The sequence below is a fragment of the Equus caballus genome, chromosome 11 (genome assembly GCF_041296265.1).
Source record: "Equus caballus isolate H_3958 breed thoroughbred chromosome 11, TB-T2T, whole genome shotgun sequence".
In the NCBI taxonomy this organism is placed as follows: domain Eukaryota; kingdom Metazoa; phylum Chordata; class Mammalia; order Perissodactyla; family Equidae; genus Equus; species Equus caballus.
Window position 1 is genome coordinate 18,365,710 of NC_091694.1, and position 17,158 is coordinate 18,382,867.

A 17,158-nucleotide genomic window follows, 5' to 3' on the forward strand; every position below is an offset into this window, starting at 1 on the left:
CGGCTCGAGCTGGAGGAGGAGGGATGTCCCCCGAGGCACGGTGGCCATGCCCCAGCCAGGTTCCACAGAGTGGCAGTGACCATGTTGAGTTCACCCCCGCCTGGGGTCCAGCCTCTGCTTTGCAGGCTCAGACAGCCTGTCTTGCCCTGGCCCCAGAGCTGATGGGGCAGGCAGCTTCCCTCGTCAGCAAGGCTCCTCCTTTGCTCGCCAAGTTTTAACCCTCTGGCCTCTTTGCGGTCCCGACACAGTGAGCTTCTTCCAGCCCGGGCTTTTCCTCTACCCGGACCCTTTCCCAACTCTCTGCTTTTCCTCCCTGTTGTCTCAGCCATGCCTGACCACCTGTCTCAAGAGCACCATGCCCAGTGACTCTCTTTCCCATTTCCCTGCTCCGCTTTGCTTATAACATTCATCACTATGTGCAATTGTGTTATCTGCTTGTCTGCTTGCTTATTTTCTGTCTTCTGGACTAGAATATTAGCTCCATGATACGAAGGACCATGTCTGTTCACTTCTGTGTCAGCTGCAAGCCCTGTACCTGGGAGAGAGTAGGCATCAATTCACAGTCCTGGAGCTCTCCAGAGACTCAAGATGCTGACTTGTAATTTACAATGGAGAGAAGCGCTCTGTCAAGTGCATAGAGTGGGCAGGGCAGGGTGGTCTGACCAGGGCAGGCTCCACCTCCTTGCAGGCCTCACGGTAGTCTGGTTGCTTGGGGAACAGAGAGTCAAACCTGCTGCTGAGTCCACCGTGAGAGCCACAGATGCTCACCCCTTCCTGCATCTGTCTCCACAGCGGAGCTGTGGATCTGTTCATTCCTCCACTCAGTATAGTCGCCGGGCTCCACTGTGAGGCCTGCACACTTGCCCTGGTCTGGTGGGCTCCCTCCCTTTGCACGGAGTGGGGCTATGCCCTGCATGCCGCCTCTGTGGTTCTCATCTTTCTGTGCTTCTGTCGTCACTCAGCCACTGCTATTTATTTGACATTTTGGTGGCAGAGGGCGGGGATCACTGTCAAGTTTTATAACCCTGAGAGCCATTTAGCCTTTCTTTAAGAAAAATTTTTTTTTGATTCATTTAATACAAAGTCCCTGCTGTGGGCCAAGCACCGTGCTGGGTACAGTGCTGGGACAGCACAGACGAGGCCCTGCTCTTCGGGGACAGACACCAGATTAGACAAGTGATTATCTGCCTCGTAATTACACTTGTGATGCGTGCTGGGGAGGAAGGTACAGGGAGCGAGGGAGCTGGGGGGACTTTGTACTCGTGGCATCAGGGGGTGTGAACTGGGTTCTCAGTTTAACTCCCATAGGACAGTCTGAATTCTAAGACTTGGCCCTAATTGCTGCCCTCGTGGATCACCTGCCATGGCATGTGGTCCCCTCCCCCAGGAGGGGTACAGGCAGTCCCTTTGCCTGACATAGTGAGGACAGACTGGACGAAAAGTGCTTTTCTGAAAGTGTCTGGAAACCTGGTCTCTCCCTCGGCAGCCAGACTCCTCTCTGGATTTAGCAGTTGTATCCAGCGCCCGGACGCCTTAGTGACTCGAGGTGGCATTCCTCTGCCTTGGGTTCCTAGTGGCCGGTGCTGCTCTCGCTTAGATCCTTGGTCAGTGGTGATTTTCCCTCACTGTTAACAGGGCAGGTAACTGGCCAGATGTGGGGCCCTGGGTGAGCAGGAGTAGGAAGACGAGAGGAAAGGGGAGGGAAAAGGAAAACACTGGTGTGCCCTACCCCCTGCTTTCTGACTGGGGCCCCTGGTAGGGGGCACAGCCCACAGCCCAGTCCAGGACTATGCAGAAGCTCCAAGGACCCAGTATTCCCACTGTTTTTCTGTTACTTAAGAGAACAAAAGGTTTTCCCTAGAGTATCATTTCCTGGTGGCTGATCCGTGGGCAGTGGGCCGCGTCTGAACGTTTCGGAGTAGTCTCCCTCTCCTCCGTGGAGAGGGAAGCCCTCGCCAGTGAACATACATCGTCTCAAAATGCACATTTGTCTCCTTCCTTCCAGTTCCCTCGCCCCACCCTTGTCATTGTATGTTGAAGATGTTTGGATAGTCAAGGTTTACTCACTCATCTTTTATAACTGTGTGCCAAGCACAAATAAAAATGACCATTCCAAACAGCTTTGTGGATGCAAGGATGAGGGCAGGCACAGAATGCTGTGGGAGCCCAGGAGGGGTCCCAAACCCAGCTGAGGGGTGAGAGGGGTATAGGCTGGGGAATAGTAAGGCAGGCTTCCAGGAAGAGGTGAGGGATGACCCCTGACTGAATCTCAAGGGATAGTGGTCTTTCCAGTTGGGACCATTAGCAGGGGCTGGTGCCAAGTCGGGGCGGGGGGGTGGTCACAGGATCCCAGGTCTGTGTGCCAGGCTCCATGGGGCTGCCTGTACAGCCTTGGGGTACTCCTCCTGCCCATTTTCCTCAAGGAGTTCCCTGCGGTCTCAGTGACCTAGGCAGAAATTGTTCAGAATCCTGTGTTGAAATGGTCCCCAATAGCCCGCTGATGACACATTGTCCTGTCACTGGCAGAAGGAAGCACCTGCCAATTCTGAGGGCTTTCTGAGGAAGCCCTGGAGGCCCAGCTCTGTGAGAGCCGGACTCAGAACTCTCCACCCTTGGCTTAAGGAGTCTTAGAGCCTCTGCATGGACTAAACTGTGCAAATCAGCCCTTCGGGGGCAGCCTCAGCCTGCTCCACTCCCCTGTCTACAGCAGCAGGGAGGGCAGTCTCAATTTAGGGGTTGGAAACAGCAGCGTCAGGGTGAGGTTGGTGGCACTTAACAAAACAGCTGGGCTGGTCCCCCCCCACCCCCCACCGGTGTGACTCATTTCCTCTGTGTAGACAGCCACTTAAGGCAGCCCAACCTGCTTCCTTGCCTCCGCTCCTCCACACTTCGACACAGAAAGGCAGGGAGCGCTAGAAATAATGACAAAGAGGAGCTGGAATTCATTCCCACAAGCGCCCTCACCCCAGACCTGCCCCTCTTCTCCCAGCTAGTGAGCAGCTTCAGACTCAGAGAGACAGCCTCAGAAGAGAAGGGGCAGGGCCTGGCTGCCTGGGGCCTCAGGGACCTGCTCAGAAGTGGGGAGCCGAGGCAGACGCAGCCACTGAGGACTCTGGGTCCTGTCGCTCATGCTTCCCTCATCTCACCCTAGAAGCAGAGCTGAAAACTCTACATCCCTTCAAGAAATGGTGCCGGGACACCTGGATATCCACACACAAAAGAATATGGGTGGACCCCTTCCTCACTCCATACACAAAAATTAGCTCAAAATAGATCATAGACCTAAATGTAAGAGCTAAAACTATAAAGTTCTTAGCAGAAAACACAGGAGCAGACCTTTGTGACCTGGCCTTAGGCAATGGTTTCTTAGATACACCAAAAGCACAGAGACAAAAGAAAATGTAAATTGGACTGCGTCAAAATTGAAAGACTTTATGCCTCAAAGAGAACCATGAAGAAAGTGAAAAGACAACCCACAGAAATGGAGAAATTACTTGCAAATCATGTATCTGGTAAGGACCTGGTATCCAGAATGTATAAAGACCCCTTACAAATTTGTTTCCTAGGGTTTCTGTAACAAAGTACCGTAAACCGGATGACGTAAAACAATAGAAATGCATTCTCTGATAGTTCCGAAGGCTAGAAGTCCGAAGTCCAGATGTTGGCAGGGTTGATTCCTTCTGGAGTTTCTGAGGAAGAGTCTGTTCCCTGCCCTCCTCTTAGCTTCTGGTGTCGCCAGCAAGCCTTGGCGTTCATCGGTTTGTAGACGCATCACTCCAGTCCCTCCGTCATCGCATGGCGTTCTCCCTCTGTGTCTCTCTTCACTTGGCATTCTCCTCTCTGTATGTGTCTTTTCTCCTCTTATAAGGACACCAATCACTTTGGATGAAGGGCCCACCCTCCCCCAGTATGACCTCATCTTAACTAATTACATCTACAACGACCCTGTTTCCAAATAAGGTCTCATTCTGAGGTCGTGGGGGTTAGGATTTCAACATGTCTTTTAGGCAGACACAGTTCAACCCACAACACAACACAAGAACAAAAAGACAAATAAACCAGTTTAAAAATGGGCTAAGAATGTGAATAGACAGATGTCCAAAGAAGATAGACAAATGACCAATATGCACATGAAAAGATGCGCAGGGTCATTAGACATAAGAGAAATGCAAATCAAAACCACAAGATTGCGCTTCACACCCCTCAAGATGGCTATCATCAAAAAGACAGATAATGACAAATGTTGGAGAGGATGCGGAGAAGTTGGAACCCTCATGCATGGCTGGTGGGAATGTAAAATGGGGCAGCCACTTAGGAAAACAAGTTTGGAAGTTCCTCAGAAAGTCAGACATCTTTACCATATGACCATCAATTCCACTCCTAGGCCTACACCCAAGAGAATAGAAAACATATGTCCACACAGAAACTTGTATGTGAACGTTCACAGCAGCATTGTTCGTAATTACCAAAAAAGCGGAAACAACCCAATGTCCGTCACCTGATGATGGATAAATAAGGTGTGGGACATCCATCCACTGGAATGTTATTTGGTAATAAAGAGTAATGGAGTACCAACACGTGCTACAACGTGGATGAACCTTAGAAACATGCTAAGGGGAAGAAGCCAGTTGCAGAAGACCACATGTTGTAAGATTCCATTTATATAAACTGTCCAAAATGGGCAGATGTATGGAAACAGAAAGTCGATTATTGGTGCCTAGAACTGGAGGGCTTGAGAGGAAGTAGGGAGTGACCGCCAACGCTTACACAGTTTCTTCATGGAGTGATGGAGGTGTTCTAAACTTAGACTGTGGTGATGCTTGCACAACTCTTTGAGTATTGAATTGTACACTTTAAATGGGTTAATCTTATGGTATGTGAATCCTGTCTCCATAAAGATGTTTTTAAAGAAGTTAAAAAGCAACTTATGCCTTTTCTTCTTTCCCACTAGAAAAACAAGAGCTGGATCTCAGAAGATGACTTCTACCGGCCTCCCCCAGAACAAGCTGCCGAGGGTCCCTCAGATCGCTCTGCAGCCTCGTCCACGGGGTCTCCAGAGGCAAGGCCTGGTCTCCTAAGGCATTTTTCTCAAGGACCAAGAAAAAGCTACTCCACGGGGGCCTTAGACAAAGCTTGCGTGCCTTCCCCAGGAAGCAGAGAGAGCAAGGCGGCCGCGGCGCAGGAGCACAAGAACTTCAGGGTGGTGCACCGCCGGCAGATGGGTAGGTGGCTGCGGGCCCAGGGCCGCCTCACTGTGCAGAGACAGCGCCTTGCAGAAAGCAGCTCGAAAACCCTGCTTTCCATTACCAATTGGGTGGTGTCTTCTCACAAGAAAAACTTCATCCCAAAATGTCATAATAAGGAGCACCCTTGCTGAGTAATGCAGGAAAGCATTTCAGGAAAAGTACTGTGTTTTCTCATAAAATCTTCATAGAATAATGCTCAAAACTGCCTACACAGTGCAAAAATACTGTTTCCTATATTGAAATGGAAAATATTTTTCCTGAAACTACCCTATAACTCTTAAGATTATACAGAACTCTTGATTCAAGCGTAGCCCAGAGAGAACCCGTCTCTTGAAGGCCCAGGTGTTTCAACTGCTCCTTCCCAAGGCCTTTCTCTGAGATGGCTGATTTAACACTGCTGGTGGGGTTATCAGGTCTGCTGTTTGCTCAGCATCCTCTACGTGCTGTTCACAGTGAGGCCAGCTTGATCTCTACCCCTGGTGAAATTCCAGAAACCATAACCTGTACCCCTCATAAACGAGTTCCCTCTTTCAAGTAAACAAGCAAGCAGAGTGTGCCCTAGAGTCAGTCTTGTTCGCTCCTCATTTTCTGTTTGCAAAGACCCTGCAGAGAATTCTGGCCAGGGTCCTGCGGCCCTGGTTGGGGATTATGGGTGGCGCCCTAGTCTCTATGCTGGCTTCTTTTAGGTTTTTCTGTCTGTCACCCATGTGATGGTTATAACCATGCCAGAGAAAGGTGGGCTCCGTTCCTAGGCCATCAGGCTCCCTGAGGGGTAGGAAGATCCTAAACAGTGGTTTGAAATCTCTAAGGCTAGTCCAGGCTGGGAGAGAGAGAACTGTGTGTCCTCTGGAACCCCTGAGTGGTGGCAGACCCCCTGGGAGCAGGGAGCATTGAGGAGTGTGTGGTACATAGGCACACACTCACCCACTTATTCAGCAAATACTTACTGAGCCTCTGTGATGTGCCAGGCACCATTCTAGGTGCTAGGAACGCAGCAGGAAGCAAAGCAAAGTCCCTGTCTTCATGAGACTTATATTCTAGTGTGAGAGACAGGAAATAAGAAAATTAATCCGTAAACGTGTGGTATGAGCAGGTGACAGTAATTGCTATGGAGAACAATAAATCAGGACACGCCAGGGTGGGGAGTGTACTATTTCCTATAGGATCGCCAAGGAAGCCCTCATGAATAAGCTGACCTTGGAGGAGATGTGGCAGGAGGGAGGAAGGCACGAGGCAATCTTTGTGTGTCAAGCAGGGAGAACAAGTGCAGAGACCTGTGATGAAAACATACCTGAGGTGTCCGAGGAACCACAGAGACCAGAGTGACTAGAGCAGAGGAGATGGGGAAGGAGGTGGTTCGAGATGAGGTCAGAGTGGTGGAGGGCCTTGTGGGCTGCAGAAAGGACAGTGGCTTTTGCTCTGAGGGAGACAGCAGCCTTTGCAGGGTTTGGGGCAGAGGGACATGATCTGACTTATCTTTTAAATGGTAGTGTCATCCTGGCTTGTATGCTGAAGGACGGCCAGGGCAGAGAGACCAGTTAGCACACCATTGCCATGACCCAGGCGAGGGATGACGCTGGGCTGAACTTGTGAGGTAGTGGTGGAGGTGGTGAGACGTGGAAGATTCTGGATATGCCAACAGGATTTGCTGATGGATTGGATGCAGGGTGTGAACGAAAGAAAATCAGAGATAACTCTAAGGTTTTAGCCCAATCAACTGGAAGAATGAAGTTTGCCATTTTATGAGACAAAGAACATTAGGAGAGAGCAGGTTTGGAGTGGGAGAATCAAGAATTCATTTTAGGATGTGTCAAGTTTGAGAAACCTATTAGACATACATGGAGCAGATGGAGATCTGAATCTGAAGTTCAAGGGCAAGGTCCAGGCTGGAGATAAAAATTGGGGCATTGTTGGCATAAAGCCCTGAGTGTGTAAGATCAGCTAGGAAGTGGGTGTTGATAGAGAAGAGCAGAGGACCCAGGACTGAGCTCTGGGGCACTCCAACAGTGAGGGGTCAGCGGAGGAGGAGGAGTGAGTCTAGGTCTGAAGCATGGCCAGTCAGGATGGAGGAGAACCAAGGGCAGTGTCTCGGCAGCCAAGAGAGGGAAGTGCTTCAGGAGGGAAGGAGGGCTCAGCTGTGTCCAGTGATGCTATGGGTCAGGCCAGATGGGGACTGAGGATTGGCCTTTGGATCTGGTGACATGGGGAGGCCTGGTGGCCTTCCCAAGTGTAGTTTCTGTGGAATGAGGGGCCAAAAGCCTGATTGGAGCAGGTTCAAGAAGGCCTGGGAGCAGAGGAACTAGAGACAGTTCCAATACTCCTCGGGGGTTTTCTATAAAGGGGACAGAGAAACAGGGTGATAATTAGAGATGTGAGCGGAGTCACGAGAGGTATTTTTAAAGATGGGAGAAATAGCAGCATGTTGTGTGCTGTTGGGAAGGATCTGGGAAAGAAAGGAGAAAACAGCAGCACAGGAGAGGGAGGGAGGCTGCTGGAGAGCCATCCTTGTCCTTGAGTAGGCGGTGGGGGGGACCCCTGCACAAGTGGAGGCTTGGCCTCAGACAGCAGCACAGTCGGTTCAGCCCTGGCGACAGGAGGGAAGTCATGTGTGGGGACAGATGCCGGAAGCAGGGAGTGCAGTGAGGGGCATGTGGAGGTCATCTTTTGAGCGCTTTTATTTTCTCAGTGACATTCAGGAACAAGGTCAGCTGCTGAGGGTGAGGGTGGGATGGAGGCACTCAAAAGATGTTCCCATCCAGCCCACGGCTGGCTTGTATTCTCGTAGCAGTCACTCGTCCACACCCACTACAAGACCTCGGGCTCCGGAGGTTTTCTTGGGTGGTAAAGGGACAGGCCCCTTGTCTAAAGTGCTTCTTTTTGCCTCCAGGGCTGTCCAACCCATTCCGGGGTCTCATGAAACTGGGCACCGTGGAGCGGCGGGGGGCGATGGGCATCTGGAAGGAACTCTTCTGCGAGCTCTCCCCGCTGGAGTTCCGCCTCTACCTGAGCGACGAGGAGCGCACCTGCATGGAGAGCTGTTCCCTGCTGCGCTGTGAGTCTGTGGGGCCGGCCCACAGCGACGGCCGCTTCGAGCTGGTCTTCTCCGGCAAGAGGCTGACCCTGCGTGCCTCTTCCCAGGATGAAGCCGAGGACTGGCTCGACCGAGTGCGCGAGGCCCTGCAGAAGTACCGGCCCCAGCAGGAGGACGAGTGGGTGAACGTCCAGTACCCAGACGAGCCTGAGGACCCCGCAGAGGCCCCCCAGGGTGGCTTCCCTGCCCACTCGGACCTGCTCACAGAGCCTGAAACGCTCCAGAGCTCGCAGTTCAACTGGTCCTCTGCCCAAGTTCCCGAGCCAGACGCCATTAAAGAATCCCTTCTGTACCTCTACGCGGACAGGACCTGGGTGCCCTATATTTTTTCCCTGTCCTTGGAGGCTCTGAAATGCTTCCGCCTGAGAAACAACGAGAAGATGTTAACTGACAGCCATGGAATTGAGACCATCCGAGATATCCTGCCAGACACGAGCCTCGGGGGCCCATCCTTCTTCAAAATCATCACAGCCAAGGCCGTCCTGAAGCTGCAGGCCGGGAATGCTGAGGAGGCTGCCCTGTGGAGGGATCTGGTGCGCAAGGTCCTGGCGTCCTACCTGGAGACGGCCGAGGAGGCAGTGACACTTGGTGGCAGTCTGGATGAAAATTGTCAGGAGGTGCTGAAGTTCGCCACACGGGAGAATGGCTTCCTGCTGCAGTACCTGGTGGCCATCCCCACGGAGAAAGGCCTCGACTCCCAGGGCTGCTTCTGCGCAGGTGCTGACTTGCTGTCCTGCCACCCCCAGCCTGCCAGCCTCTCTCTGCCTCCAGTGGGGTTCCTGGTTTAGCCTTTGCACTCATCCTGGCCTTCCACCATTGCCCCATCCCACCCCTGGGATGTTGCAGCAAATACAGCTTTTCTGCACGTCTGCAGCTCCCCAGCACCCACTGGGGCCAGTGCCCCTGCTTGTGGGAGCCCCTGTCGCCTCCCCCTCCTGCCACCTCCTGCTGAGGGCTGTGGGTGGCAGCTCCGCTGTGTGCTGCTCTCTGCTCAGGGAGTTCCAGGGAGCTCAGCGCCCTACCTCCTTTATTGTCATATTCTTTTGGAGCAGGAGCATAGTACCCTTCCAAGTACGCTTGCATGCTTTTGCAGGTGCACTCAATTTTTTAAAATTACAAAAATTGGTTTGTACTACTCAGCACTGTCCAATAGAACTTTCTGTGTTAATGAAGATGTTCTAGATCTGTGCTTTCCATGGTAGCTACAAGCCACACGTGGCTACTAGGTACTTAAAGTGTAGCTATTGTGACTAAGGAACTGAATTTTCAGGGGTTTTTAAAATTTAAATGTATTTAAATGAGCACACATGGCTCATGCCACCATATTGGACAGCACAGCTATATATATTGTTCTGCAACTTGGGTTTTTTCTACTTAATAATACATTATGGGTATTACTGCAAGTCAGTACATTGCTAGATCATTATCATCAAATCTAATTCTTCTGTGCTGGGCACTGGGCCAGATGCTTGATTTGGATTATCTCATTTAATCCTCACAACAAGCCTGTAGGGATCTCTGTTTATAGCCAAGGAAACTGGGTCGCAGGGCTGGTGACTACCTTGTCGCAGGTTCACATAGCTAGTAAGTGGCAGAGCCAGGAGGAGGACCTTGAAGGTCCCAGACCTGTGCTCTCAGCCAGGTCCCCACAGGGCCTCTCCACTCCCCTGTTTTTCAAGGCTGCGTGATGTTCCACTGCTCATGTTCCACTTTTAGCCCTTCTCTCAGTCCAGACACACATCTGCATCACCCTGGGCCCTCTAGGTGAGCTGTGAGGAGGTTGCTCCGCTGCAGAGTGCCAAAGCAAGAGATGTGGCACAAGCTGAGCCGCACTTTAGGAGCTGTCCCTTCGAGGTGGAGCCTGTGGGACAGGTGGGGAAAGCCTGCTTCAGGCGTCTGGAAGGAAGTGGTCTGCGGTTGGTGCCCTGGGAGGATGGAGAAGCTAGGCAGTGCAGAGCTTCCTGCAGAAAACATCTTCAAGCCCCCATTCACCCTCACCCCCCACCAGCCCCTAACACTCACTTTGCCCTTCAGCCTATGGATGCTGGGCTCAGGGAGGAGGCCAGCCCCCAGGGCTTGTGGGGAGGGTCTCCCCGCCATGGGTGGGAATGCTGGTGGGGGCAGCTCTCATCGTGCCTGCCACCCGCCAGCCTGCCGGCTGAGCCTGAAACTGGGGAGCCCAGGCTTCCTTTCCGCCCGCAAGCACAGCTCAGTGGGCAGGCAGACGCCGACCACTGACATCTGGCTCGCATTCATAGTTTGCAGGGCCCTTTCAAAACCTTGTCTCATTTAAACTTTGTAATAACCCCACAAAATAGCAAGTGGTAGCTGAATTTTACAGATACTGAAATAGAACCTCGTAAAAATTTGGTGCAGGTCGGGATAGGCAGCCGGTAAGCAGAAGAGCCAGCCCTTCTGGTCCCGAGGCCAGAGGCACTCTTTCCCCTGGCCCTGTGGGAGGCAGGGCGTGTGCTCAGGATTTGAGCCAGGCCTTTGCTTTGCCCTGGGCACACCCCACTCCCACTGCCACTGCCCACAACTGTGGAGGGTGCACCAGCAGAGGCTCTGAAGCTGGGCCCTGCACCACTGTCCTGAGGTGTCAGGCAGCTCTGGCTTCGAGCTGGCACCGGGCAATAATGTCCCAACTTCCCTGGCTTCCCCCCAACTCCCGGTGGCCGGCCCCGTGTCCCTAGCACCTTCCTTGCTTGCTGAGGCCTAGACTTAGTTGCTTCCATTTCTGGGCCCCAGTGGAGGGGTGGGCCTAGAGGAGGCTGGCTTTGGTGAGCAACAGTGGGAACACTGAACAAAGGCAGCCGGGTGTAAGAGAATGCGGGCTCTAGAACCAAGCCAACCCTAACTGGAATCCCAGCTATGCTGCTTAATCACTGGGGGACCAGGCAGGTTTCCTGACCTCTCTGTGCATCAGTTTTTTCAGCTGTAAAATGGTGATGATAATTCTTGCAGTGTTTTGTGGTACAGATTAATCAATGGGCTTGTTTCCAAGTGGTGGACATATGAGTGATGGTTGTTTTGATCTTGTATCCTCCTTTTTTATCTTTATACTTTGCTTAAATAGCAGGCCATCACGTCTTAGTAGCTTCTCTGTTATTCAGGAGCTGACTGTGGCCCCACTGCTGCTCACTCTCCCTCCATCCTTCTCCCCAGGCTGCTCCCGGCAGATCGGCTTCTCATTTGTACGACCCAAGCTCTGTGCCTTCTCTGGCCTCTATTACTGTGACATCTGCCACCAAGACGATGCCTCAGTGATTCCCGCCAGGGTCATCCACAACTGGGACCTCACCAAGCGCCCGGTAAGTCTTGACCCCAGCCAGTGGTAGCCACATAGGACTGCTGAGTGACAGAGGAATGGCCACTCCTCTTTGTTGCTGCTCATCTGTTTGGAGGAGTTTGGCTCCAGGGAAGCCAGGTCACTGGTTCAGGTCCCATGATGTAGGGGAGCTGGCCAAGAAAAAACTGGGTGCTGATCTACTGCCCCTGGGCAGAGCTCTGTTAATGCCTGCCTTGGTCCTCAGGTGGGTTTCTGAGGATGGTTTTCTGCAGCTCCCCATGACTACAGACAAAACTGTTTAAGGCACCAGCATATAGATAGATAGGAAGGATAAATCACATATATAGATGGGTGGATGACTTGGGTGGGTAGATGCATGAGTAGGTGGATGTGCATGGCTGGATGGACGGATGGATGTGTATTGATGGATGGGTGGATGGGGGGTACGTGGATGGATAGATAGATGAATGACTGGATGGATAGATGGGTGGATGGATGGACGGATGGATGGGCTGCGTGGCTGGCTGCACTTCCCCTTGGAGCAGTCAGCTTTTTCTGTGCGTTTTTTTACATACACATCTACTTTTTAAAAATTGGTATCATACTGGACTCATATTGCTTTATCATGCTTTGTTCACTTAGTCTTATATCTTGGGTATTTTTTATGTTCACTAAATGTTTTTGAATAAGAATTATTCTAGGATCTTTTAGATTTTCCTCTTCTTCCACTGGGCTTAGCCACTTTTCTAGCTGAGTACCATGAGCAAATTACTTAACTCCCATTTCCTTGTTTCTAAAGGGGCGTTAACAACAGTACGAGTCTCAGGGTTGTGTGAGGACTGAATGAGACGGTACCGCAGTCCCTTCGATGGTCCTTACGTTAGTGCCCTTGCCCTTTCCTGAGGCCTGTCACCTTCTGCCCCTAATTCACTTGGTCAGGGTCTGCCTTAAAGGGCACAAACTTGGCTTTCTGCTAAGACAGACCCAGAAACACAAGGAAGAAGTTGTTTGCTTCTCTCAAGACCCAGGTCTGCCGGCCGTGCAGCCTTAACACGTGGACATGTCCTCATCAGAGCACAGAGGGTGTGATTCTCAGAATCTCTGCCACCCCAGCCTCCACCCCCTGGGGACAGGAACCCCAAAGATGGCAGCTGCACTTTGACTTTTTTGTTGGCTCCCTTGTCCCCACTCCTGCCCTCAGCGTTAAGTGTTTAACTAACTACGTAGAGAAAATTAGGTTTCAAGATCAGTACAAATGCAAAGAACCCTCTGCCCATAAAACACACTCATGATTTACAACACCCGGATACTTCTGTTGAGCCATCTCCTTGTTCATTACTGTCATCCTTGTGCCACTTCCTTTCTCCAACTAGGAAATTACAATACTTCTCTCGGCGTATTTGAGATCAGGAAATGTCCAGCTCTCTCTCAAAGATCCTGGCCTGGTAAAGACAGGGCATTCAGACTAGGAAGTGGCTGCCTCACAGGGTAGGGCCTTACTGCTCACTCTTACCACTCTGGCTAAGCCACTTGAGCGAGGCCTATCTGGCACTTGGCAGGGTGTCAGCCCAGGACTGGGCTTCTTTCTTTGTCCATCCGCTCCATGCCCACAGGGTAGGAGCAGTCCCTGGGGAGCAGGAATCCCCTGCCTGTCTGCAGTGTTTGGCAGTTTGACCCGAGTCACCGGGGCTTTGCCACTGTAGGCTGTAGGGCTGGTACCTCAGGGCTCTGAGAAATGGGAAAAGGGAGAGTTGTCCGTGGGGAGGCGGGAGATGACAGTGGAGCTGGGAGACAGGAGGCCAGAGGCCTCCCCACCCCCACAGTGTCACAGTCTCCCGAGGGCCCTGTTCTATTCCCAACCCTCTAGGGGACAGCTGGGCCACAACAGGCACTCACAGAGTCTGATGGCAACTCCCATTTACTGAGGATATGCTACATGCCAGGAGCTCACATGGATTATCTCTTTCAATCTAAACTCAAAATAATCCCATGAAGTAGGTGCTTTTATTCTCCCCATTTTACAGATGAGGAAACTGAGTCACAGAGAGGTTAAGTAAGTTTCACAAGGTCATACAGCTGGAAGTAGTGGAGCCAGGATTCAAATCCAGCTCTGACTTGAAAGCCTGGCTCCCAGCCACTGTGTGGTGATTGGTAGTGGAGAACATCTCGGCTCCTCCGTCCTTCTCACCTCAGCAAGGAGGAGACCATGAGGGAGAGGGCTTTCTCCTTGCCTAGTGAGGTGGCCAAGTGTGTGGAGACAGCACCTCAGTTTAGACCTGGGCTCTGCTTTCCACAGGTGGATTGGATAAGCCACTTTAGCTTCTCGGAGCCTCAGTTTCCTCATCTATAAAATGGGGTGATGACATCTTCCCCATTGGGTTGTACTGAGGATGAAGAATGGATGTGGTTGAGGTCCTTAGCCCAGTGTGTGGCAAACAGCAGGTGCTCAATAATTGGCTTTGGCCGTAGGGTCAGGACTGAGGGTAGCGCCTTCGACCCAAGCATCATTCTTGAGAGGCTGAGATTGCGCACTCACCTCCTCACGAGACTTGGGGAGCCACAGCTGGTGCTGCTGCAGAGCTCCCTCGGGAAAGCTCTCGTGGAGCTGTGTCTAGTCTGTAGCTTCCTGTGGTGGGAGCCTGACTCAGAGCAGTCACCTGGTTCCTGAGTCGCCGCGCCGCCGGGGCCCGGTGGGGGTAGGGCAGTGCCTGTTTCCTTTGGGCAGGAAAATGGGGGCTGGGAGGACAGGAAATAGTGGGGAGAGTTAGGCCAGGAGGAGAGGGGCGGTAACCAGAGCAGCCCCCCCTCCCTCCCAGCAGTCGCAGAGGGGCAGCAGCTGTGCCATGGAGGCAGCGTGGGTTTGGGAGTCAGATTAACTGGGTTCAGATCTTGACTTTTATGAGCTGTGGACCTAGGCCAAGTCACTCCATCTCTCTGAACCTCACTTTCCTCATCTATAAAACGAAGATGGCACCACTTCCCTTGGAGGGTGGTTGCAGGGTAAGGAATGAGTAAATAATACAGTGCCTGGCCCTGAGCTGCTCACCCAATGGCCACTCTGTCCCACCCCTGCTGCCTGGTGGTGTCCCCAGATCTGCCGGCAGGCCCTGAAGTTCCTGACGCAGATCCGGGCCCAGCCCCTCATCAACCTGCAGCTGGTGAACGCGTCCCTCTACGAGCACGTGGAGCGGATGCGCCTCATTGGAAGGAGCCGGGAGCAGCTGAAGCTTCTGGGGGATTACCTGGGCCTGTGCCGAAGTGGAGCCCTGAAGGAGCTAAGCAAGAGGTGAGCACCCTGGACGCAGACGCGCAGGCACACACACATGGGCCAGTGCCCACGCAAGGTGTCCTCTTGGGAGAAATGCCAGGACTGGACGGAGATCCTCCCATCTCGTTTAGAAAATTATCACATGCTTTCAGAGTGGCTTTTGTTTACATATTCATTCATTCATCTGACAAATAGTTATTAAGAACATACTGTGTGCCCAGCACTGGGCTAGGCGTGTGGGATACAACACTGAGCAAGGTAGACCCGGGCCCACCCTCTTGAAGGAAGGCAGGGGAGTAAGCCAGCACTACACCCTGGGGAGAGGCCGGGAGGGAGGTGGGATGGCTAACCTGGACTGGAGGAGGGCCGAGAGGGGAAGACCTCCCAGAGGAACTGACATCTAAAGTGAGGCCTGAAGGATGAGTAAGAGTGAGAAAGTGGAGGAGAAGCAGGAAAGAGTGTTCCAGATGGAAAGAAAGACACACACAGGCCATGAACAAAGACCCCAATCCTAGAAGGAACCGGGAGAACTTCGGGGGATGGGGGGGGAAGTGGACGGGAGAGCGGTGAGGGGAAGGCTGGAGAGGCAAGCGAGGGCTGTGTCGCCCTGGCTCCTCCCTTCCCTGGCCAGTCCTCCCTCCCATCGCTGCTTTGCTGCTGTCCATGGCAGCATCCCTCCCAAATCCTCGGAAGAGGGTGAGGTTGGGGTGGGACCCACAGGATGCCCTTCAAGAAGCTTCTCAGTACCCAGGCCAGGGGGTCTGCTCAGAGTTGGGAGATGACGCTGGACTTCAGCATGGACTTAGAGGGTCTTTCTGTGCCGTCATAAACCCCTCCAAGCCCCAGGTCGTGGCCCAGGCTGCCGCCTTCTACGGGGCTGTGCTGGCCTGGGGCCCTCAGGAGCGCAGACCTCAGGCGGAGGAGGTGGTGCCTCCGCCCAGGGGGACTTCGTTGCTGGGTCCTGGAGACCTGGATCAGCTCACAAGTGCCTCCATATTCCCCCTCCAGCCACTCCTCACCACACGGCTGGCAGAGACCACCTGTCTGACGGCTGTGCCTCCTCAGTCCTGGCTCCCGTTCTCCCAGAGCCGCTCCTGCACGGCTCCTCAGGGCCAAGGCGGTGCCCAGTGCAGGTCCACGGAGCTCAAGGAGGGGGCTGCTGCCGGGAGCTCTCTTAGCAAGGGAGAGAGGCTGGCCCTCAGGCTTCCAGGGCAGCCGGCTGCGCCCTCGTCCCCTCCGCAGGGCCTGGAAGAACAGAAAGCCCTCTGGGGCCACCATGAGGGGCCCTCGAAGGCTGCTTCCCAGGGAGGCTCTGTCCATCTCAATCATCAGCTGGCACCTGGGTCTTCACTCGCTCCCAGCCTTTCTGAGATTCCGGGACCCGGGGCTCCAGAGAGTGCCCTCCCGCCCCCTGGCCAGGGTGGTGAAATTTTGGGTCAGGTGGGACCTCATCACCCTGCCCAGTCGAGGGGTCTCTGCAGACCTGAGTAGGCCAGGTGCCTGCAGGGTGGGTCCTAGGTGACGGCCTCACTCCCTGTCCCCATCCTGCTGAGATTGTTTGGTCACCAGCCTTACCAACCTGTCTGAGCTGACCTGTGCTGGGCACTGAGGGCAGTCCTGCCTTTTTCCTCTGGCCCTGCTGTTCCCATCCTTGGGTGCAGTTCTGCACACCTACTGCGCACCTAGCCTTCAGGAGAGCAGGGCCCACCTTTGGCAGTACCTGCTTAGAAGCAGCGTGGGGCAGGGGAGAGAGCTCAGGGGCAGCCCCTGCCCAGCCCCAGACCTGCTGGGTGACTCAGGGAAGTTTCTTCACTTCTCTGAGCCTCAGCTTTCTTGCCTATAAAATAGGCCAATGATCCCTGTGTTCATGTGGCCTTTTAGAGTTGTGGTGAGGGCCACATGAGGGCTCAGAGTCCCTGAGAAGGGACACAGACACATACACTCAGATGGCCCTGGGTCAGCATGGCATGTGCTCTGAGGGATGGCACCTGACCCAGCCTTGTCAGGACCCAGAGGGCCAGGGAAGCTCCCAGAGGAGATGACATCTGAGCGGAGGGTTTGCAGAGTTCTTTTTTCCGCTTAAAAAAATGTGTTTCTTCTTTACAAAGAGAGTCAATATTCAAACAGTATGTGGGGCTGGCCCCGTGGCCGAGCGGTTAAGTTCGCGCGCTCCGCTGCAGGTGGCCCAGTGTTTCATTGGTTCGAATCCTGGGCGCGGACATGACACTCCTCATCAAACCACGCTGAGGCAGCGTCCCACATGC

At 53.3% G+C, this 17,158-nt stretch overlaps 1 protein-coding gene across 4 annotated transcripts in view; it reads left to right on the top strand.

Moving 5' to 3' along the window:
• The window catches only part of PLEKHM1 (pleckstrin homology and RUN domain containing M1), a 46,662-nt gene that overhangs the window by 23,424 nt on the left and 6,080 nt on the right, over positions 1 to 17,158 (top strand). For 3 of the 4 annotated variants that reach the window (XM_014739613.3, XM_070227134.1, XM_070227135.1), the window contains 4 exons: positions 4,952 to 5,222; positions 8,134 to 9,054; positions 11,503 to 11,648; positions 14,719 to 14,912. In XM_014739613.3, the coding sequence (XP_014595099.1) occupies positions 4,952 to 5,222; positions 8,134 to 9,054; positions 11,503 to 11,648; positions 14,719 to 14,912 (1,532 nt within the window). The remainder of the gene's footprint in view (positions 1 to 4,951; positions 5,223 to 8,133; positions 9,055 to 11,502; positions 11,649 to 14,718; positions 14,913 to 17,158) is intronic. The other variant, XR_011423164.1, reaches the window with a different exon arrangement.